The 15,598-nt window shown below is 43.4% G+C and overlaps 1 protein-coding gene across 4 annotated transcripts in view; it reads left to right on the top strand.

Annotated features, from left to right (window-relative positions):
• Positions 1 to 15,598, top strand: part of TNIK (TRAF2 and NCK interacting kinase) — a 337,687-nt gene that overhangs the window by 259,798 nt on the left and 62,291 nt on the right. For 2 of the 4 annotated variants that reach the window (XM_053918077.1, XM_053918076.1), the window contains exons 13-15: positions 6,696 to 6,806; positions 7,646 to 7,732; positions 8,780 to 8,968. In XM_053918077.1, coding sequence (XP_053774052.1) covers positions 6,696 to 6,806; positions 7,646 to 7,732; positions 8,780 to 8,968 — 387 coding nt within the window. The remainder of the gene's footprint in view (positions 1 to 6,695; positions 6,807 to 7,645; positions 7,733 to 8,779; positions 8,969 to 15,598) is intronic. The other 2 variants (XM_045197962.2, XM_053918078.2) reach the window with 1 other exon arrangement.

The raw sequence follows: 15,598 nt of genomic DNA, 5'->3' as shown, positions 1-15,598 counted from the left end.
CATGTGTGCTGTGTGGCTGGTTCAAAGGACCACACTGCATCCTTTCATTCTGAGTGTCTTTGAACAGAGAGCCCCAGAGTCGAGGGGATGGTTTCAGGTACTTCCCAAGGAGCTGAACTTGATCCTGCACCAGCAGCTTGCTGTCCCTCTGGAGGCTGACTCAGGTCCTCCATGGTCAGTGGGGTCCCCTCTCACCACTTCGAAGAGGCCACCGGGGTGAAAACCAAAAAGAGCTCACTAAAAGCAAATTCCAAGAGAATTCTGCTTTGTTTCACCTCTCATTCTGAATCGTTAGTAGATTTGCCTTGCAATGCAGCACATCCTTGTTGGACTCTGCAGAATGAACAGACCTGTGATCTGCCTAATCTGCCCCCTCCTGGAATTCTGGGTTACAGTGATTTACTCAAAGTCATGCAACGTTCACTCATTGTTAAGTATTTATTGAGACTGCGTGGTCTGCAGTGTTTGTTTTGGTGGCAGAGCAAGACTAGACGTAGTCTTACTGGTTTCATCCGGTGTTCTTTCCTCCCAGCCCTTTGCCTCTCTTATGACCCCTGTCACCAGTCACATGTCGCATTGCATCTATGGGATAGTAATTCTCAAGTGTGGATGTTATCCGTGTGTCTGTATAATGGAAAACGTGAGGTATCTAAAAGATAGACCCAGGGCCCAAAATCTTTATGAAATGGCACCTAGCTATGTTTTTCCAAAATCCACTAAAGGTTGTGAGAACAGGACTCGATTTCAACCTGGACATTCGGTAAGTAGGTAAAAGCAGCTAAGTACCCCATCTGGAATTTCTTAAGGGTACTGAAGGAAGCACTGATGGTGACCGGAGAGATGGACTATCTTTTGCTTAGTTCCTCCCCACACTCTCCTAGTAGTACTACCTAGTACTAGATGTAGTACTACCTACTACATCTCTAACTGATAGAACACTCTCCTCGGTGCCAGGGGCTGGGAGGTAGTAGGGCATAGCATGGAAAGAGTGTGGAGTCAGACCAACCTAGGCTTGATTCCAGGCTCCACTGTTTTCCAGGTGTGAGACATGGGATAATTTACATAACTTCTCTGAGCCTCAATTTGCTCATCTATAAAATGGGAACCGTAATAAACTCTATCATCACTTTGTGTGATTAAATGAGCTGAAGCGTGTAAATCACTCTGCCCAGCAAATACCTGGCACTCATAGACAGTGCCCAACATAATTTCTACTCATTCCAAGATTTTCCCCTAACTTACCCTGAGGCCATTGACAAGGCATGAAACCTTCCTGAGAGTCTATAAAAGAAGAAAATTTTTAATCAACATTTGGCCCACTTATCTCACAGGGTTAGTGAGGCTCTAAGTAGAATAACCTGTGGTAAAGTACTTTTTAAGGTGGTTAAAAAAAAACATACATAGAGATTACAATTCTATACATTTTTTCAAAAGATTTTGCATCCTTAGAATGGCGAGTGGCCTGCACTTAGCCCTGTTTGCCTGGGTCCATGTACCGCCTTTATGATCAGAAAGGAGGTTGTGTTATGTGTCCCCTCAGGTCCCAGCAGGCTCCGCGTGTGTCCTGGCAGCTCACTCTAACCAGCTCTCCAGTATCAGGGTCAGACCACGTTGGTCCCCACTGCTGTGGAGACAACTTTAACCACGTGTTCAGGTGACATAAACAGAGGTGCCATCTACATCAACAAAGAACCAAATTACAAGTCTACCATTTCTTGGATATTTTCATTTTGATCTTTCTAAGGAAGATTTTGAGGTTTCAATATACATGGACGGCCGAGATTTGTTTTTTATTTGTTTATTAGTGTGCACCCTTCTTTATGACCTTTCTTCTTCCATAAAGAGGACTTAAGGTAGTTTACCAAGATTAAGACAGCAACTAAAAATAAAATAAATGAGAAAATAAAACAGAAGGGACTACAAAGTAGAAGAGAAAAACAAGATGGAGCTGGGCCGGGGTCAGTTCCCAGAAAGCCTGCACAACCGACTCGGAGAGTCCTAGCAGCTAAGAGAGGATGCAAACTGGAAGGGCTCAAGATTCACGTTGTGCATCGGGCAAGAACGAGCAAGCTTGTTACTTGGGTGAGCTTTCTGAGATAATGGGACGCCTGTACCCTTGCCCAGTCATGGTGAGTGGTGTTGTGAACAATAGTTGGGGCGATATTCCCACAAGCACAGTGACTAGCTTCATTCAGCTTTTCTGATAACATTGTAAAATGCAATTTATGGCCTCACAGTTCATCAAAGTCACTTCTGCAAGAGCCAGAACCCCCTGTGCAGTTCACACATTCCTGCTGGCTAAACTCCATCTGAAAATAGCATTTAAAGAACCAAAGGAAGGAGAGGTCTACCCCACAGTCTTTGTCATGAACATCCGTGAGGATTATTTCTCATGACTTTAACAAGGATTGAATGCTAAGGGTTAAGGTGACATTCTCTTGCTAGAATATAAAGACCTGAAATCCTGCATAGCCAGTTGGGATAAATGTATACTTTGCAGGGTCCCCTGAGCAGAGTGCAGGATGATTGTCCTCATTAAAACAAGCTTCCTAGTTCATACAGTTGAAAGGGCAGCCACACGTCCTCCTCCTGGGATAGGAGGTGGCCAGATGGGGAACATCCACAGAGAGGATCAAACTGTTATAAAAAAAAAATCATTCCTTCAGAACACCAACAGAATACAAGGGGGACCAGAGGACCCTGGCAACCTGCTCCACAGAGCAGGGCTACAGTGATTTTAGCCTGGAAAAATTTCAGAGTATCATCTGTTGTCCTCCAACCAGGAAAAAACATCTAGGCCACTTATAAGAACCCACTGAATGTCTGGTTTTAAGTGACATAACTTTTGAAGATGCATCTAAGAAGCTGTGGATGAAAATATGATTCCAGGCAACTCCATCCGGGTGGGGCATCGGTCAAGAATTTTAGAGTGGCTGCTTTAAATCACTCTTTTCTGACAGCAGAACCACTGATGTCTCCATGCCTAATTTGAATGGAATTCAGAAATACTATTCTCCCCTTTTCCACTTCTCCCAGCTAGACTTAGTCCCTTATTCTATTCTTCTTTTGCCCTCTCTGACATGGCATATAGATACTAGGCCAATGCCAACCGGAGGTGGGTCTCTGTTTAGAAAAACATTCTCAGGCCTTGTCTGTGCTCAGCAAAAAAGACTCTTCTGGCCTGGAGGGTTTACAAGGGTGAAGGGGCAGTCTGAGGCTCCACGAGGCCTTCTCCCCTCTCATGCTACCCAATCTCTCCTGTACCCATGATTTATGCAACAAGTATCACGGTATCAGGCTCTGTGTTGGATAGAGTGGAACAGAATCTGGAGTGGAACAGAGACCCTACCCACAAGGAGGTTTCAGCCTAGACTGCAGAGTAGAGAAGACATACTCAGATGATCAGGATATGAGGTGCAGTGGGGTCTAACCTAGATGCACTATACCAGGAGGGGAGATCCCACCACAGAAATATAGGAGGGTGCTGTATTGTATTCTGTTGCCCCAAGTTTTTGACTCGGTTCAGTTCGGCAAAATCCTCTGTGCACCTCCAAGGTGCCAGGTTCTGAGGGAGAGACTGGGGGTCCCCCGGGTTCAAGACTCAAAGAGCTACTGCCAACAAGAGTCATCAGAGCTTTTTGTACAGGTGTCAGTTTGAAGCCCAGGACGTGGTCTTTCTCCGACATGCTTTGGTACGTCCCCTCTAGCAGCCCGGCGCCCAGGAGGAGAGAGAGCAAACATTTTTCCTGGAAAGGCATTGACATTGAAACACAGCAGCTGGAAATTGGCAAGGTGCCCTCAGAAGGCTGGGGAAGTGATTTATTTTTCCAGCCTCACCACAGGAACCAGAGCCCCGGCAGATGCCTCCATGAGTTAGTGGCAGCTGATCCGAGTGAGATCAGTATTAATTATTAGTCACTTTCGAGTGTCTTTCTCAGAAACTACTGAGTACAGAGTACTTGGGAAGCCCAGACCCTCTTGAATTGCAATCAATACTGTATACACCTTGCATGGCGACCTGAGTGGCATGTAATTATAAAACAGTATTGATTCCTAGCAAAACAGTTGAAAAGGTACAAATCCTTCCCATAAAAATCTGCTAAATCTTCCAAAGGCTTGATTATTTCTTTTTCCTGAAGAAAGAGACCAATGGTGGGAGTGAAGAACTTGAAAGGTTAGCTAAATTAGGGCTATTCCCTGCTAGGACCCAGATCTGTACACATAATTATTTTATTCTCCGTGCTGATACTGATTGGCTTTGGTTGAGTGTTGGAAATATCTCTCTGTTTTGGGTCTATAATCCAAATTATTCCGCCAGTTCCCATGATGTTTTCTACTCACACCTTCCTGTATTTTCTTTTTTTTCTGTGAAACAATAATTGCATGTCTGGACTTGGCTCATGCCTCTCCCCCTTGTTTCCATCCCTAGACCTGCTTTTGCTCCTCTATTGCACCATCTGTCGTGCCCGTTGGCCGGGAGCATCACTCCCCCTTACACACACCATGCTCACCCGACTGCCTGCTTTATTTTGGCGCAATTTGAATTTCTACTTCTAAGTTGGTGTCCACTCTGGCCCTGTTAAAATAACTGAAAATCTGGGTAGGTTTTCATCTTTCCTCCTTTTGGCTTCATCTCCATCCTCAGCAGCAGTTATGAACGTGGACTCTCCTACTGCCTTTGCTTCTTCACTCATTGATGCCCCACCATTTTCTGCCTGGATCCATAGAATGGCCTCGCTCTGCCTTCCAGCTTCCAGACTCACCCCCTCCCCTGGCTGTTAGGAGGCCTCTTGAAAATGCAAGTCTGATTGTGGCATTTGACTGCTTATAGTTCTCCAGTGGATCCCCATCACCTGCCATCTACGGTGGACAAGTAATTGTTGGTCTGGTCATGATAGACGTTGAGTCCTCCAAAATGCAGTGTATCTCCCAGGCCTCACAGGTGATGGGAAGGCAGCAGGACCAAGGATTGCAGGCGGGAGCCTCATCTCGTTGGAAAGGCCTCCTCGTTCAGAGCTCCTTTGGAGTTGTGAGTGTCTGTGGCCACTGAGGCTGTGACAGCTTTTGTACTGGAAAGCCATTTCCCTGCTTGTGCAGAGCTGGCTTGCCAGTGGGATACGGTCACAATACATTCTATTTGAGTAACTCATGTTTCCTCAGGCAGGAAATGAATTGTTGTTGAGAATATTACAAGGGAATGGACCCCCTGGGATGTCCCCTCCAAACCTGGTATTTGAGGAAGAAGAAATCATAATGCCAGTACTGGGCTCTGACACAAAGGAAAGGGCCTGTGGCATTTCTCAAAAGGGACACTAATGGTGTGGGGCATGAAAATACTTTGTAATGTATGACTATCCTGTGTTTCGGGAGATCTTCAGCATCCCTGGCCTCTCACACTAAAGGGCAGGCATGTCCCTCAGTTGTTGGGACACCCAGAAACTCTCCCACATTCCCCACACATTGCAAGTGCTCCAGGGACCGGGGAACAGTGCTGTCCCCAGTTGAGACACTTTGGCTCCTGTGACTACCCCTATGAGGGCCCTCCTTCCTGAGAGCATCATGAAGAGCTGGATTAATTTGTGACCTTTCTGTCACTCCTGATGCCTCTTCACCTTTGTCATGATTGCGCTCTGATCAGAGTCACATTTCTTGGCTTTGAAATCAAGCTCCACCACTTCCTGGGATTGACCTCGACTGTGGGCATGACCTCAAACAATTATTTAATCTCTCTGTGCCTCAGTCTTCTCACATGAAATGGAGGATAATGATAATATCTGCCATGGATGATTTTTTGTGAAGAAGGATGAATGGTGCTTACCGCACTGTCCACCGTTGGAGCTTTGGTGATCAGATGAGATGCTGGTGGCTCCTGAGCTTAAGGGTCTTCCTTGACTAAGGGGTTGAAGTTGATACTTCAAAGTGCAAACTCCAGGAATAAAGAAAGGCGGTATGGTGGACCGGGTGGGAGTCAGTAAACTCGCCTGTGCCCTCAGCCATTAAGTACTGTGTGCCTCAAATGCATCACGTTACCTCTCCGGTTTTTGCTGTCTGCAGCTATGAAATGCTTGCCCTAGGTGGTGTCGAAAAAACTGAAGGACATGAGCATTGTGAATGTGCTTGAAACCTGTAGAATCTCATGAACAGTTTGATAAGATGTAATAAGTAGCATTATACCTTGGTGTTTCCCCCACCCCAATTCAAAAACCCCTGTCAGCCAGTTGGGAGAACGCACTTAGTGGGTACTTCTCAGGACGGATGTACAAACCTGGAGAGCCCACTTGCATGGCAAACAGCAGGGTGTTCTGTGTGACACTGAATTGCTGTCACCTCATTTTTTTTTACTTTCAATATTATTTTGTATTCATTTCAGTTGTACAGCATATGGTTAGACAGTTATATACTTTACTAAGTATTTTGCTCAATATTTTCAGTACCCATAGCTGTCACATTATTGTTGACTGTATTCCCTGTGTTGTATTGTACATCTTTGTGGCTATTTTGTGACTATCAATTGTACTTCTTACCTCATTCTTGCCAATGTGTCCCCCATGGCACAGGAGAGAAGGCACCTTTGGGCACATAGGCATATCTCGTTAAGAGCTCACATGTACAGGTCTGCAGCTTTCCCCGGTGGCTTCCCGACACCCTCCGATTATGTTCAGTTTATTCACGATTGTCTGTTTGTTCCCCCCCAGCAACAAAGGCGAGAGAAGGAGCTGCGGAAGCAGCAGGAGCGGGAACAGCGCCGGCACTACGAAGAGCAGATGCGCCGGGAGGAGGAGAGGAGGCGTGCGGAGCACGAGCAGGTACAGCTGGGACCAGGGAGCCCCACAGATGGCCCCAGAGCACCAGCTGTCTCTGGGGTATGGGTCACCTTCTCTTGAGACTGCTCAGTTTAAGCAGGTTTTTATTCTTTCTCCAGCAACTATTCTCACCCATTCAAGAAGTCAAATGCACAACCTTGGCAATGCCCACTCATTCAACCTTGCTTCCTACCCAGGCCCAAGTTCCCTGCCATACCCTGACCTTTTGATTCTCCCAACCCTGGGCATCCTCTGTGAAGGTAGCTCTGAAGCATGATAAACGAGCCACGTCCTACTCTTTCATTGCTTCAGAAGAGCTTTTCTACTCAGGCCACCTCTGGTCTCCACGACTTTGAGCCACTGATGCAGGCCCCCCTCCCTTTGTTGGAACCACCTTCTGACAGCACAGTAAAATTCTGCAGGGTGGTTCCATTACAAAGACAGTGCACAATGGCGCACTTATTTTATCCCTGTTGTTTGCACAGGAGCCTCCGCTCTTTATAGCATTGTTAATTCCAGGTAGCCCATAAAGAGGGAACCTGTAATGAAAAGCTTTAAAATGTAGCTGGTTTTATTAAAACCCAATAGTCGCAGCGAAGCACTGAGCCATCTCGGTCAGCTGTTGCAGGTGGCGGGCTTGTGCTTTTGACTGCATTGAAATGCTTTTGCTTCGGTGCGGCATACTTCTCCTGTTTTTCAGGAGGTGTCTGGGTATTTTTTTTTCCCTCCTTCCTTCTACACTTTACTTGGCAGCTCTTGTCACCTTTGAAATTACCAGTTCTTTTTCTCTCTCTCTTTCTCTCTTTGCGTTCCTCTGAATGCTCTGCTGCCTGCCTCTCCAGGAGTACATCAGGCGACAGTTAGAGGAGGAGCAGAGACAGTTAGAGATCTTGCAGCAGCAGCTACTGCATGAACAAGCTCTACTTCTGGTAATGGGAAAGCCAAGGGCCAGCTGACCTGCTCTGTGTTCATCGTGTGTGTGCGCACATGCGTGTGTCTGTGTGTGCGTGTGTGGTTGTCCTCCTAACGTGCCAGTCCAGAAGAGGAGATCCTTCAAGCCTTGAGGACCTCAAAAATCTCATGGAGACTTCATACGTTTCCTGACCCAGTTTTCCGAGTCTCAGTACATTCAATGCACTTGCTGTGTTTTCTTTTTAACTCCATCTATCTGTAAAACTTGAACATGAATCCAGCCTCATTATAAATTCAGACTTTTTTGGAGACCCACTGTGTTTATTGCAGAGTGATTTTTAAGGTCATTGGCAACGTGCTAGAAAACAATCACAGCAAAACGCACCTCTTCCACAAAAGCCCACTCAGCTCCGCAGGCATGTTTCATTTGCAGACTGTTAGTTCTGCCCTTATGATGGGAACATTTTGTGTTCCCTGCTCATGCGGCTTCCACTCGGAGGACTTTTTTTATTATTATTGCAGTGCTCTCCAAATGAGCTTCTTGGTATCTTTTTTCTAACTGAACTTTTTATTCTGTGGCAGTATGATATTTTTTAGCCTGTATATAAGCTTGCTGGTGGCTTTTGTTGATCCAAGTTCAGGCAATGCCTTTAGCTTCTCTCTTAGTTTTGTACTTAATTGTACATGTTTGAGTGGTTTAATTACTAAATCAGGAAGTGGATGGCTCCTTGTGGGGGCCACACTGACCATTTGTATACTGACCATACAAATGTCCTCATTATTGCCACGTTCCTGGTTGTAATTCTTCAAGGATAAGTTACTTTGCAATGGGTAGTGTTTTGTAGGGATTGCCAGTACAGCAATAGTGCTTTCGCTAAATGTCACATTCTGTGTAGATGTTAAGCCAAACCTGTAGCGTAGCTCTGTGGCACATCCTCATATCCTCCTGTCATTATCGGGGTCCTCTGTTATTTAGTATCACTTTTGACTCCACTGCATGCTTAGCTGGTATTGGCCAATGGTTTCTCTATGCTGATTTTGGAACTCTTTCCTGATCTGGACAGGAATATAAGCGCAAACAATTGGAAGAACAGAGACAAGCAGAAAGACTGCAGAGGCAGCTGAAGCAAGAGAGAGACTACTTGGTTTCCCTTCAGCATCAACGGCAGGAGCAGAGGCCCGTGGAGAAGAAGCCGCTGTACCATTACAAAGAAGGGATGAGTCCTAGTGAGAAGCCAGCATGGGCCAAAGAGGTAAGTCAGCAAGCAAGTGTAACCACACCCTGTTGGCCAGGCTGTTGGCTATAATGAGTTCATCCAGTGAAAGTGGAGAGTCGAACTAGTGCTATGAATCTAGAAAACAATTCACTGTAAAACATGCATGCTCTGCTTTTGGAAGAGCCATAACATTATTTCTGTAGAGAAATTGCAAGTCACCTTGATTTTTTTTTTTTTGGATATTTGCAAATGCAGTGGATTTTTGTAAATAAAAACAAGAAGTAGAAAAATCATTTCTCTTATAGCAGTCCAGATAGGTTTGTAGCATGAGGATTTTTAGTGACTTTTCTATGGAACTATATGACTAAGGACATAAGGAATTCTAGGTAAAATCATTTGCTATCTACACCTAGCCCCTGAAACTGATCATTAGCATTGTCACTAACACTCCCTTTTCTTTGGTGGTACCAGTGGATTGGCCTCCGACTTGTGGCTGTGATACTCACTTCCAGGGTCAGAGGTCACTTGTTTTACAGATACTTCCAAAGTAGTTGTCCTTGGCTCTGTGATGAGCTATTTCGAAAATATTAAAAATTGTTGGGATGGTAGTAAAAAAGGGTGATAACCAAATGGATAAAGCAAACAAACAAACTAGTAACTCCAGCCAAGACCAGCAGCTCTTCTAGGGAATCGCGCTATTACCTCGTGCGTGTAACACCCTGGTTTTCTGTCCTGTCATCATTTGTGGCACCTGGTGATTTCCTTTCTTTTCTTGTGAGCAGAGCGCATCATTTAAAAAGATGTTGGCATTGTTTTGTGTTTCGTTCTAGTGTCTTCAGGTATTTATAGCTAGAACTTATTTTAAGTTATTTAGACTACAATATTACCAGAATCAGATTTCTCACATAAGAACCTATTTTTATAAAAAAATTTCTTTTTCTTTTTCTATTCTCTTACATATGTATAGAAAATGCTTGAAATGATGTCGTGCTAACAATAATGACAGTTGTTTAGGGGACGAAGAAACTACAGGGTTTTTTCTTCATACATTTTGTACATTTATTTATCGTTTAAGTCTTTTGTAATGAGTATGCACTGTTTTTATGAAAGTTTTTTTTCTTTTAAAACTTAAAAAACTAAATTTGTAGAGAAAATCATTTGTTTGATTTTCTGTAAAGGACATTTTTGATCATTTTCCCTTTGAGTCTGTAAATGTGATTTGCATTTACCTAGGTCTGTAACACCTGCCTTGTTCTCTTAGATCAATAATTCAAATTTGTGATCCTCCTCCCAGGTACAGCGCCAACCCCTTAATGACCTACTATTCTTCCAGCTAAGCAGAATCACTGTGCTATTCAACAGCAGTTGATGTGCATTCTGACTGGCAGAGATATGCCGCCTCCTTCCACTGCTAAACCATTTTCTAGCCAGGCCACCTTGAAACCTTCAGCTAAGCCAGACTCACAGCTCCTGATTATGGCAGGTATTCAGGAGGCTGAAAAACTGGCCTCTACTAAGCTAATGCCAGTAGCCCCTGCAGAAATTAATGACTCCAGACCAAGACTCCTGTTTGAGCATCACTCATGGGAGAGAGATGGAGCAGCTTGTCCTATTAGACTTGGTTTTGAAGAGCAACTGAAGCCCCAGGAAGCCTCAAGGACCATAGTGAGATCTCCAAAGAATCTTGCTCACAAGGAGGTAGCCCAACTCCAGAGTTAGGGTTAAGGTCATTTGTGTGTCCTTTTCCAACATCTTCAAAGTGGTAAGCATTTGTCCATGACTGCAATTAACAAGTGCCTCAGAGACTCATATGGACCTCAGGGCAGGAGAAGTATGAATTCATGCATCCTTACCTCCTCTAAGAAGTGCTGCATCACTGAATGGCCTCTCCTTGATGCATGACCACCTGGCCTTAAGTGTTCCTAGCCCCAAGCATGAGATTAGGACAGGAACACCTGCAGATCCCATTGGAGAAGACCATGATTCCTTGCAAAGCATCCCAGAATTCCTTCTCTCCCCTGTGCAGCTCCCTCATGCACAAATGTACCAAAAATGGGGAGAAAGCCTGCAGCAGTTTCCATGTCCTTCCTTCCGCCTCTACCCAGCATGTTCTGACGTGAACTTAACTACACTACTACTTTTACTTCATTGTTTCCTAGTTACTGTTTGTTCTCATCATTAAGTGTCCTGGCCTATCCTCTCTGTTCAGAAATAGTTTACAGTTCCTGAACTTTCAGAAGCTGAGGCATTCTTGGGAACAAATCTTTGCAGACATCATCCAGGTAGTTTTCTAGAACTCCTAATCCCCCTGTGCTTCCTGGCCAGGCTTTTAGCAGTAAATGGAACATAGCAGTTGGGCACTCAAATGCCATGGCTGTGTCATCAAGCACTCCCCATGGGAGCTTCCCTGGTCATAAAAAGTCTGGGCCACCTTCGGGGGGGGGGGGTGACATCTTCCAAGGTCCCTGGCTACTCTAGCAGCTGGTGCTCCTCTTTTGGGCTTCATGAACCTCTAGACATGTGGGGACATTCTTTGGGGATTTCATATTTAGTCCTATACTCCAGGTATTGTTAACATAATCCATCCTTCAACTAACCATCAATCTATTCATGAACCAGTTCCCAAGTCTTAGAGTGGGTGTTCATATGTTAGAAGGAAGATGAAGCATTTAGATGATGAAATGAGTGACAAATGCTAAATTTGGGATTGGAACAACTGGTGTATTGTACAAATAACAACAAGTAATTGTCTGCTGTGGTTTGATTCATCATTATTTTAACACCCATTTCTCAAATGGGGATAAAAATGAGCGTGAGGATCCTTCTTAATCTGTTAATGTTTCTCATCAGCAATATACAAACTTTTGTTTTAGAGCTTTATTTACAGATCTCTTTTCTTGTAGTAGGGAGATAAACAACCTGGGTTAAACTGTCCTTTGAAGGTAGAAAAAAAGGTACCATTTCCTTTTTCAGAGGCATCCTCTGCCAGGATATAAATTTGATAACATCCTCACCAGGAAGGAATGGGCAGCTGTGCCCATGACATAGCCCCTGTGATACGGGGCCTGGGCTTTTTGCCCCACATGCCATTGCAGACACCACCCGGTCGTCTTCTGCCCACCGCCGCCTCCCCTGAGACTCGCTCCAGTGTTAGTTGTCTAACTCAACTCTGTACCTTCTCATTGAGATGGTTTTTTCTTTGATTACTTTCCCATCCATGTCTCTTCCTTATTCCAAATAGACATTTGTCCTTAAAATGCAATGTTGTTATCATGCTTCCTCCTCTGTTTTCATTGTTTCATCTTGTGAAACATAAGCCATCATTGCATTTCTCATTATCTTTTTCCTTACTGTTGGATACAGTAAGAACAAATGAAAATGCTTGATCATTTGCAAATCTTGTTAAGCTCTTTCATTTCTTTTTTGACTGAGTATCGATCTGTCCTGAGAGTCACATTGGCTTTGACTCTCGGATTTCAGCCAGAAAAAAAACATTACTGTCTCTATTAAAAGGAGCAGGGCTCTTCTCACCCTGTTCAAATTCTCTGCCATTTCTGGATTGGCATGGAAGTCAGATTTGTTCTGTGAAAATATCAGTATAATATTCTGTTAAACATCAGCAAAGTTTGAAGGTCTTTTTTTTTTTCTCACTGTTACTTTTTGAATGATGAAGGTATTTTTTTCTTATAATGGAACAGATTCCTTTCCTTAAAATTGTATGTGAATGTCTGGACCTGGCAGTGACTATGTGTGCCTTCCTACCCCACCTCCATACTTTTCTCTTTTCTTTTCTCCTTTCCTTCTTCCTTTCTTCCTTCATTCTTTCCTTCCTTCCTTCCCTCCTTTCTTCCATCCTTCCTTCCTTCCTTCCTTCCTTCCTTCCCTCCTTCCTTTTTCACCACATGGCAGTGACAGCATGCTCTGTCAACATGAGTATTGCATGAAATTGTATTTTAATTTTTTTAACATTGTGTCTTGTTCTCTCTCTATGGCTCATGCCAGTCATCTCTCCATGGTTTTACAATATTTGGCAAATAGTAGGCCAGGATGTCTCGTTGTGTCCAATCCACTCATTGGACTTTGAAATCCCTGTGCATAAGAACTCCTTCTCCACCTGGTTTTCTCTGTGCTACTCTGATGTGTTGTTTTCTTTATATGAGTTATTTTATATATGAGATTCCTAAATTGCCATTTCGAGAGTTAACAGCTTGCTCCCATCCTTTCTCAGTCTCTGTTTAACTGTCTTAAGATTTAGCTTGAGAGAGACCTAGAAGGAAGCTGTAAGAAGTTTGAGTCCAAAGTCTACTTCCTTGCTGTGTGACCTGGGACAAGTCTCATAGATTTCTTGAAGGGCAGCTCCCCACCTGTACTTGTTGCCTTGCATTCGAGAGGATCCTGGGCAGTCATGCATTTGAGTGTGGTACCGACTCTATCGGCACTGTACAGATGCACAGGAAATATAATATTGAAAATATTTACATGTTGTTCCCAAAGCCATTGCCACCCACGAGGAACAAGTGCTTTGCCTCTGTTGCGTCTGGTTTGGTTTTCACATGAGCAGTTTACATGCATCTTTCATATCCTGTACCTGCCCTTCCCCAGCTACAGAAGCATCCATCTTCATTTCCTGTCTCAGCTTAAGATTTGCCTCATTATTTTTAAGTTCTCAGCTTCAATTTTATGAGGATCTATATTTCCCTCTGAATCATGGGTTAGGATCTCTCAGAAAAGTAAATTAGGCCTTTATCTTCCGACAAGACTGCATTTTAAGCACTTCATATGAATGAGTCTTCCCTGTCATCAAAGGCGCCTCGCAGAAGAGATATTGCCAATGCTACTCAGTAAGCACCTGCCTATGTGGTTTTGCCAAAGGACGAGATGACTCAACTCTTCATGTGGCCAATGAGCACAGGGTCAAAATCTCTAATGAGCACTTAAAAGTTATTTGTTGACTTCTCTCTCTTTCTCCAGCATTACAGGTAAAGACAGAAATTGAAACTGTTTTGTTCAGTTGGAATAGAAAGGAATTCCCATAAAACTGTGTCCAATTCACCACAGAGTAGTTCTTAAGTAAGGCTTTCTAAGACCTTCATAGCCCCCACAGGCTCTACATCATATCAGAAATTATTAAAATGCACCCATATGACATAGTAAGTATATTTTGCTGTCAACATTTTTTAAATTAACTTCCATAATTTTATTTGGAAATTCTCTTAGCAATATTCATTATTGTTGAGTGAGACATTATAAGCTATAAATTGTTTTCAAGTATACAAAACAATTTAACAATTGACTTGAATATGTTTCCTTTTTTATATGTTTAAATGTATTTTTATTTCTTTAGAAAAATTTTTTGCAATTGTGTAATCGACAAAGTTATTTTGGGGGCTTCCGTCCATATTCGTGTAGCTTTCGCACATCTCAGAGGGCTTAGCCGTCGCTCCTGTAGTGCCCAGTGGGCAAGGGAGCTCTGCCTGGAGCAGAGTTTTACTTCTGAGACCAGTTATTTTTCCTTTCTCCCTATAATGCTATAATAAATAGTACAGCATTTCTGCAGAGGTGATCCAAACCTCTCCAAAGGTACTTTAGTATTGGTGTTAAATTGATCCTTTTAATAAGAAGGAAATTACTTTTATAATGTAATTGATGTCTCTCCTGATCTTACTATATTCATTGATAATCCCTTCAACTATGAAATCCTTTGTAATAGATTTCTTTTGTTTGTGGTCTGGCACTTTGACACTGTCTAATATTACTATAACACTCTTTTTCGGTGGTACTTCTGGTACTTCATGTCTTCTTGGCAACAGGAGATGGGAGCGGAAGCTCAGCTAATAGATTTTTTGGAGTATTGCACAAGGCAGACTGAAACATATTTATTATACCCCAGTTTTCAATCACATATATCCTTATTGTGGGGTGGGGTGTAGGAGAGACTGTCTTCTGATGTCTCACATACCTAAGTTTCATTCAGTTAGTAGACATGAGCTGTGATGAATCAGGAGACGGGTCTTGATCCGGTGTCAACATAATCAGAAGGGCCAGCTCGTGGATACACTGCTCAGCTTCTCCTCTTTTGGAAACTATTATTAGGATGTTTGATTTAATATCTTTCCTCTGATATCTATACTGTCTCTTCAGTGCAAAATCAATGGGCAGCATTATCTTCCTAAACACCTTAGGCAAGGTTTTCTTCAGGCAGAGTGGGTAGCCAGATGCCCTCTGTTATACCCTTCTCATAGATCGTCCAATTTATTTGAACAAACTCCAACTCAGGAAATTTTATCACACTGGACCGTTTCTGGCATAATTTTCAAAGTGTAACAGGAGATTATTTATAACATATACTTTAGAATGGCACAAACTGAAACACTAATGGTAGGATTTAGTATGGAAACTAATTGATACAAGGCATAGGAAATGTTACTAGAAAGCATATTAGTAACATCTACACATGGCTAATCACACCCATTAACCACCTATGAAAATCAGCACCCCACTCTCTGCTCTGTTCACTTCTAACGACAGCTTTAGGGCCTGTGTGGCTCGTGGTTCTGTTGGAGGCAAAGATGCTTTCTTTGCTAGAGCTCGTAGCTGGCAGTTGCCAAAAGAATTCTGTGTCTCAGAAATGGTCTCTTTGCCCAAGATGGAATCTTTGGGGGCAGC

This window comes from Desmodus rotundus, chromosome 2, assembly GCF_022682495.2.
Source record: "Desmodus rotundus isolate HL8 chromosome 2, HLdesRot8A.1, whole genome shotgun sequence".
NCBI lineage: Eukaryota > Metazoa > Chordata > Mammalia > Chiroptera > Phyllostomidae > Desmodus > Desmodus rotundus.
This window is presented reverse-complemented; position numbering and strand designations above follow the sequence as displayed.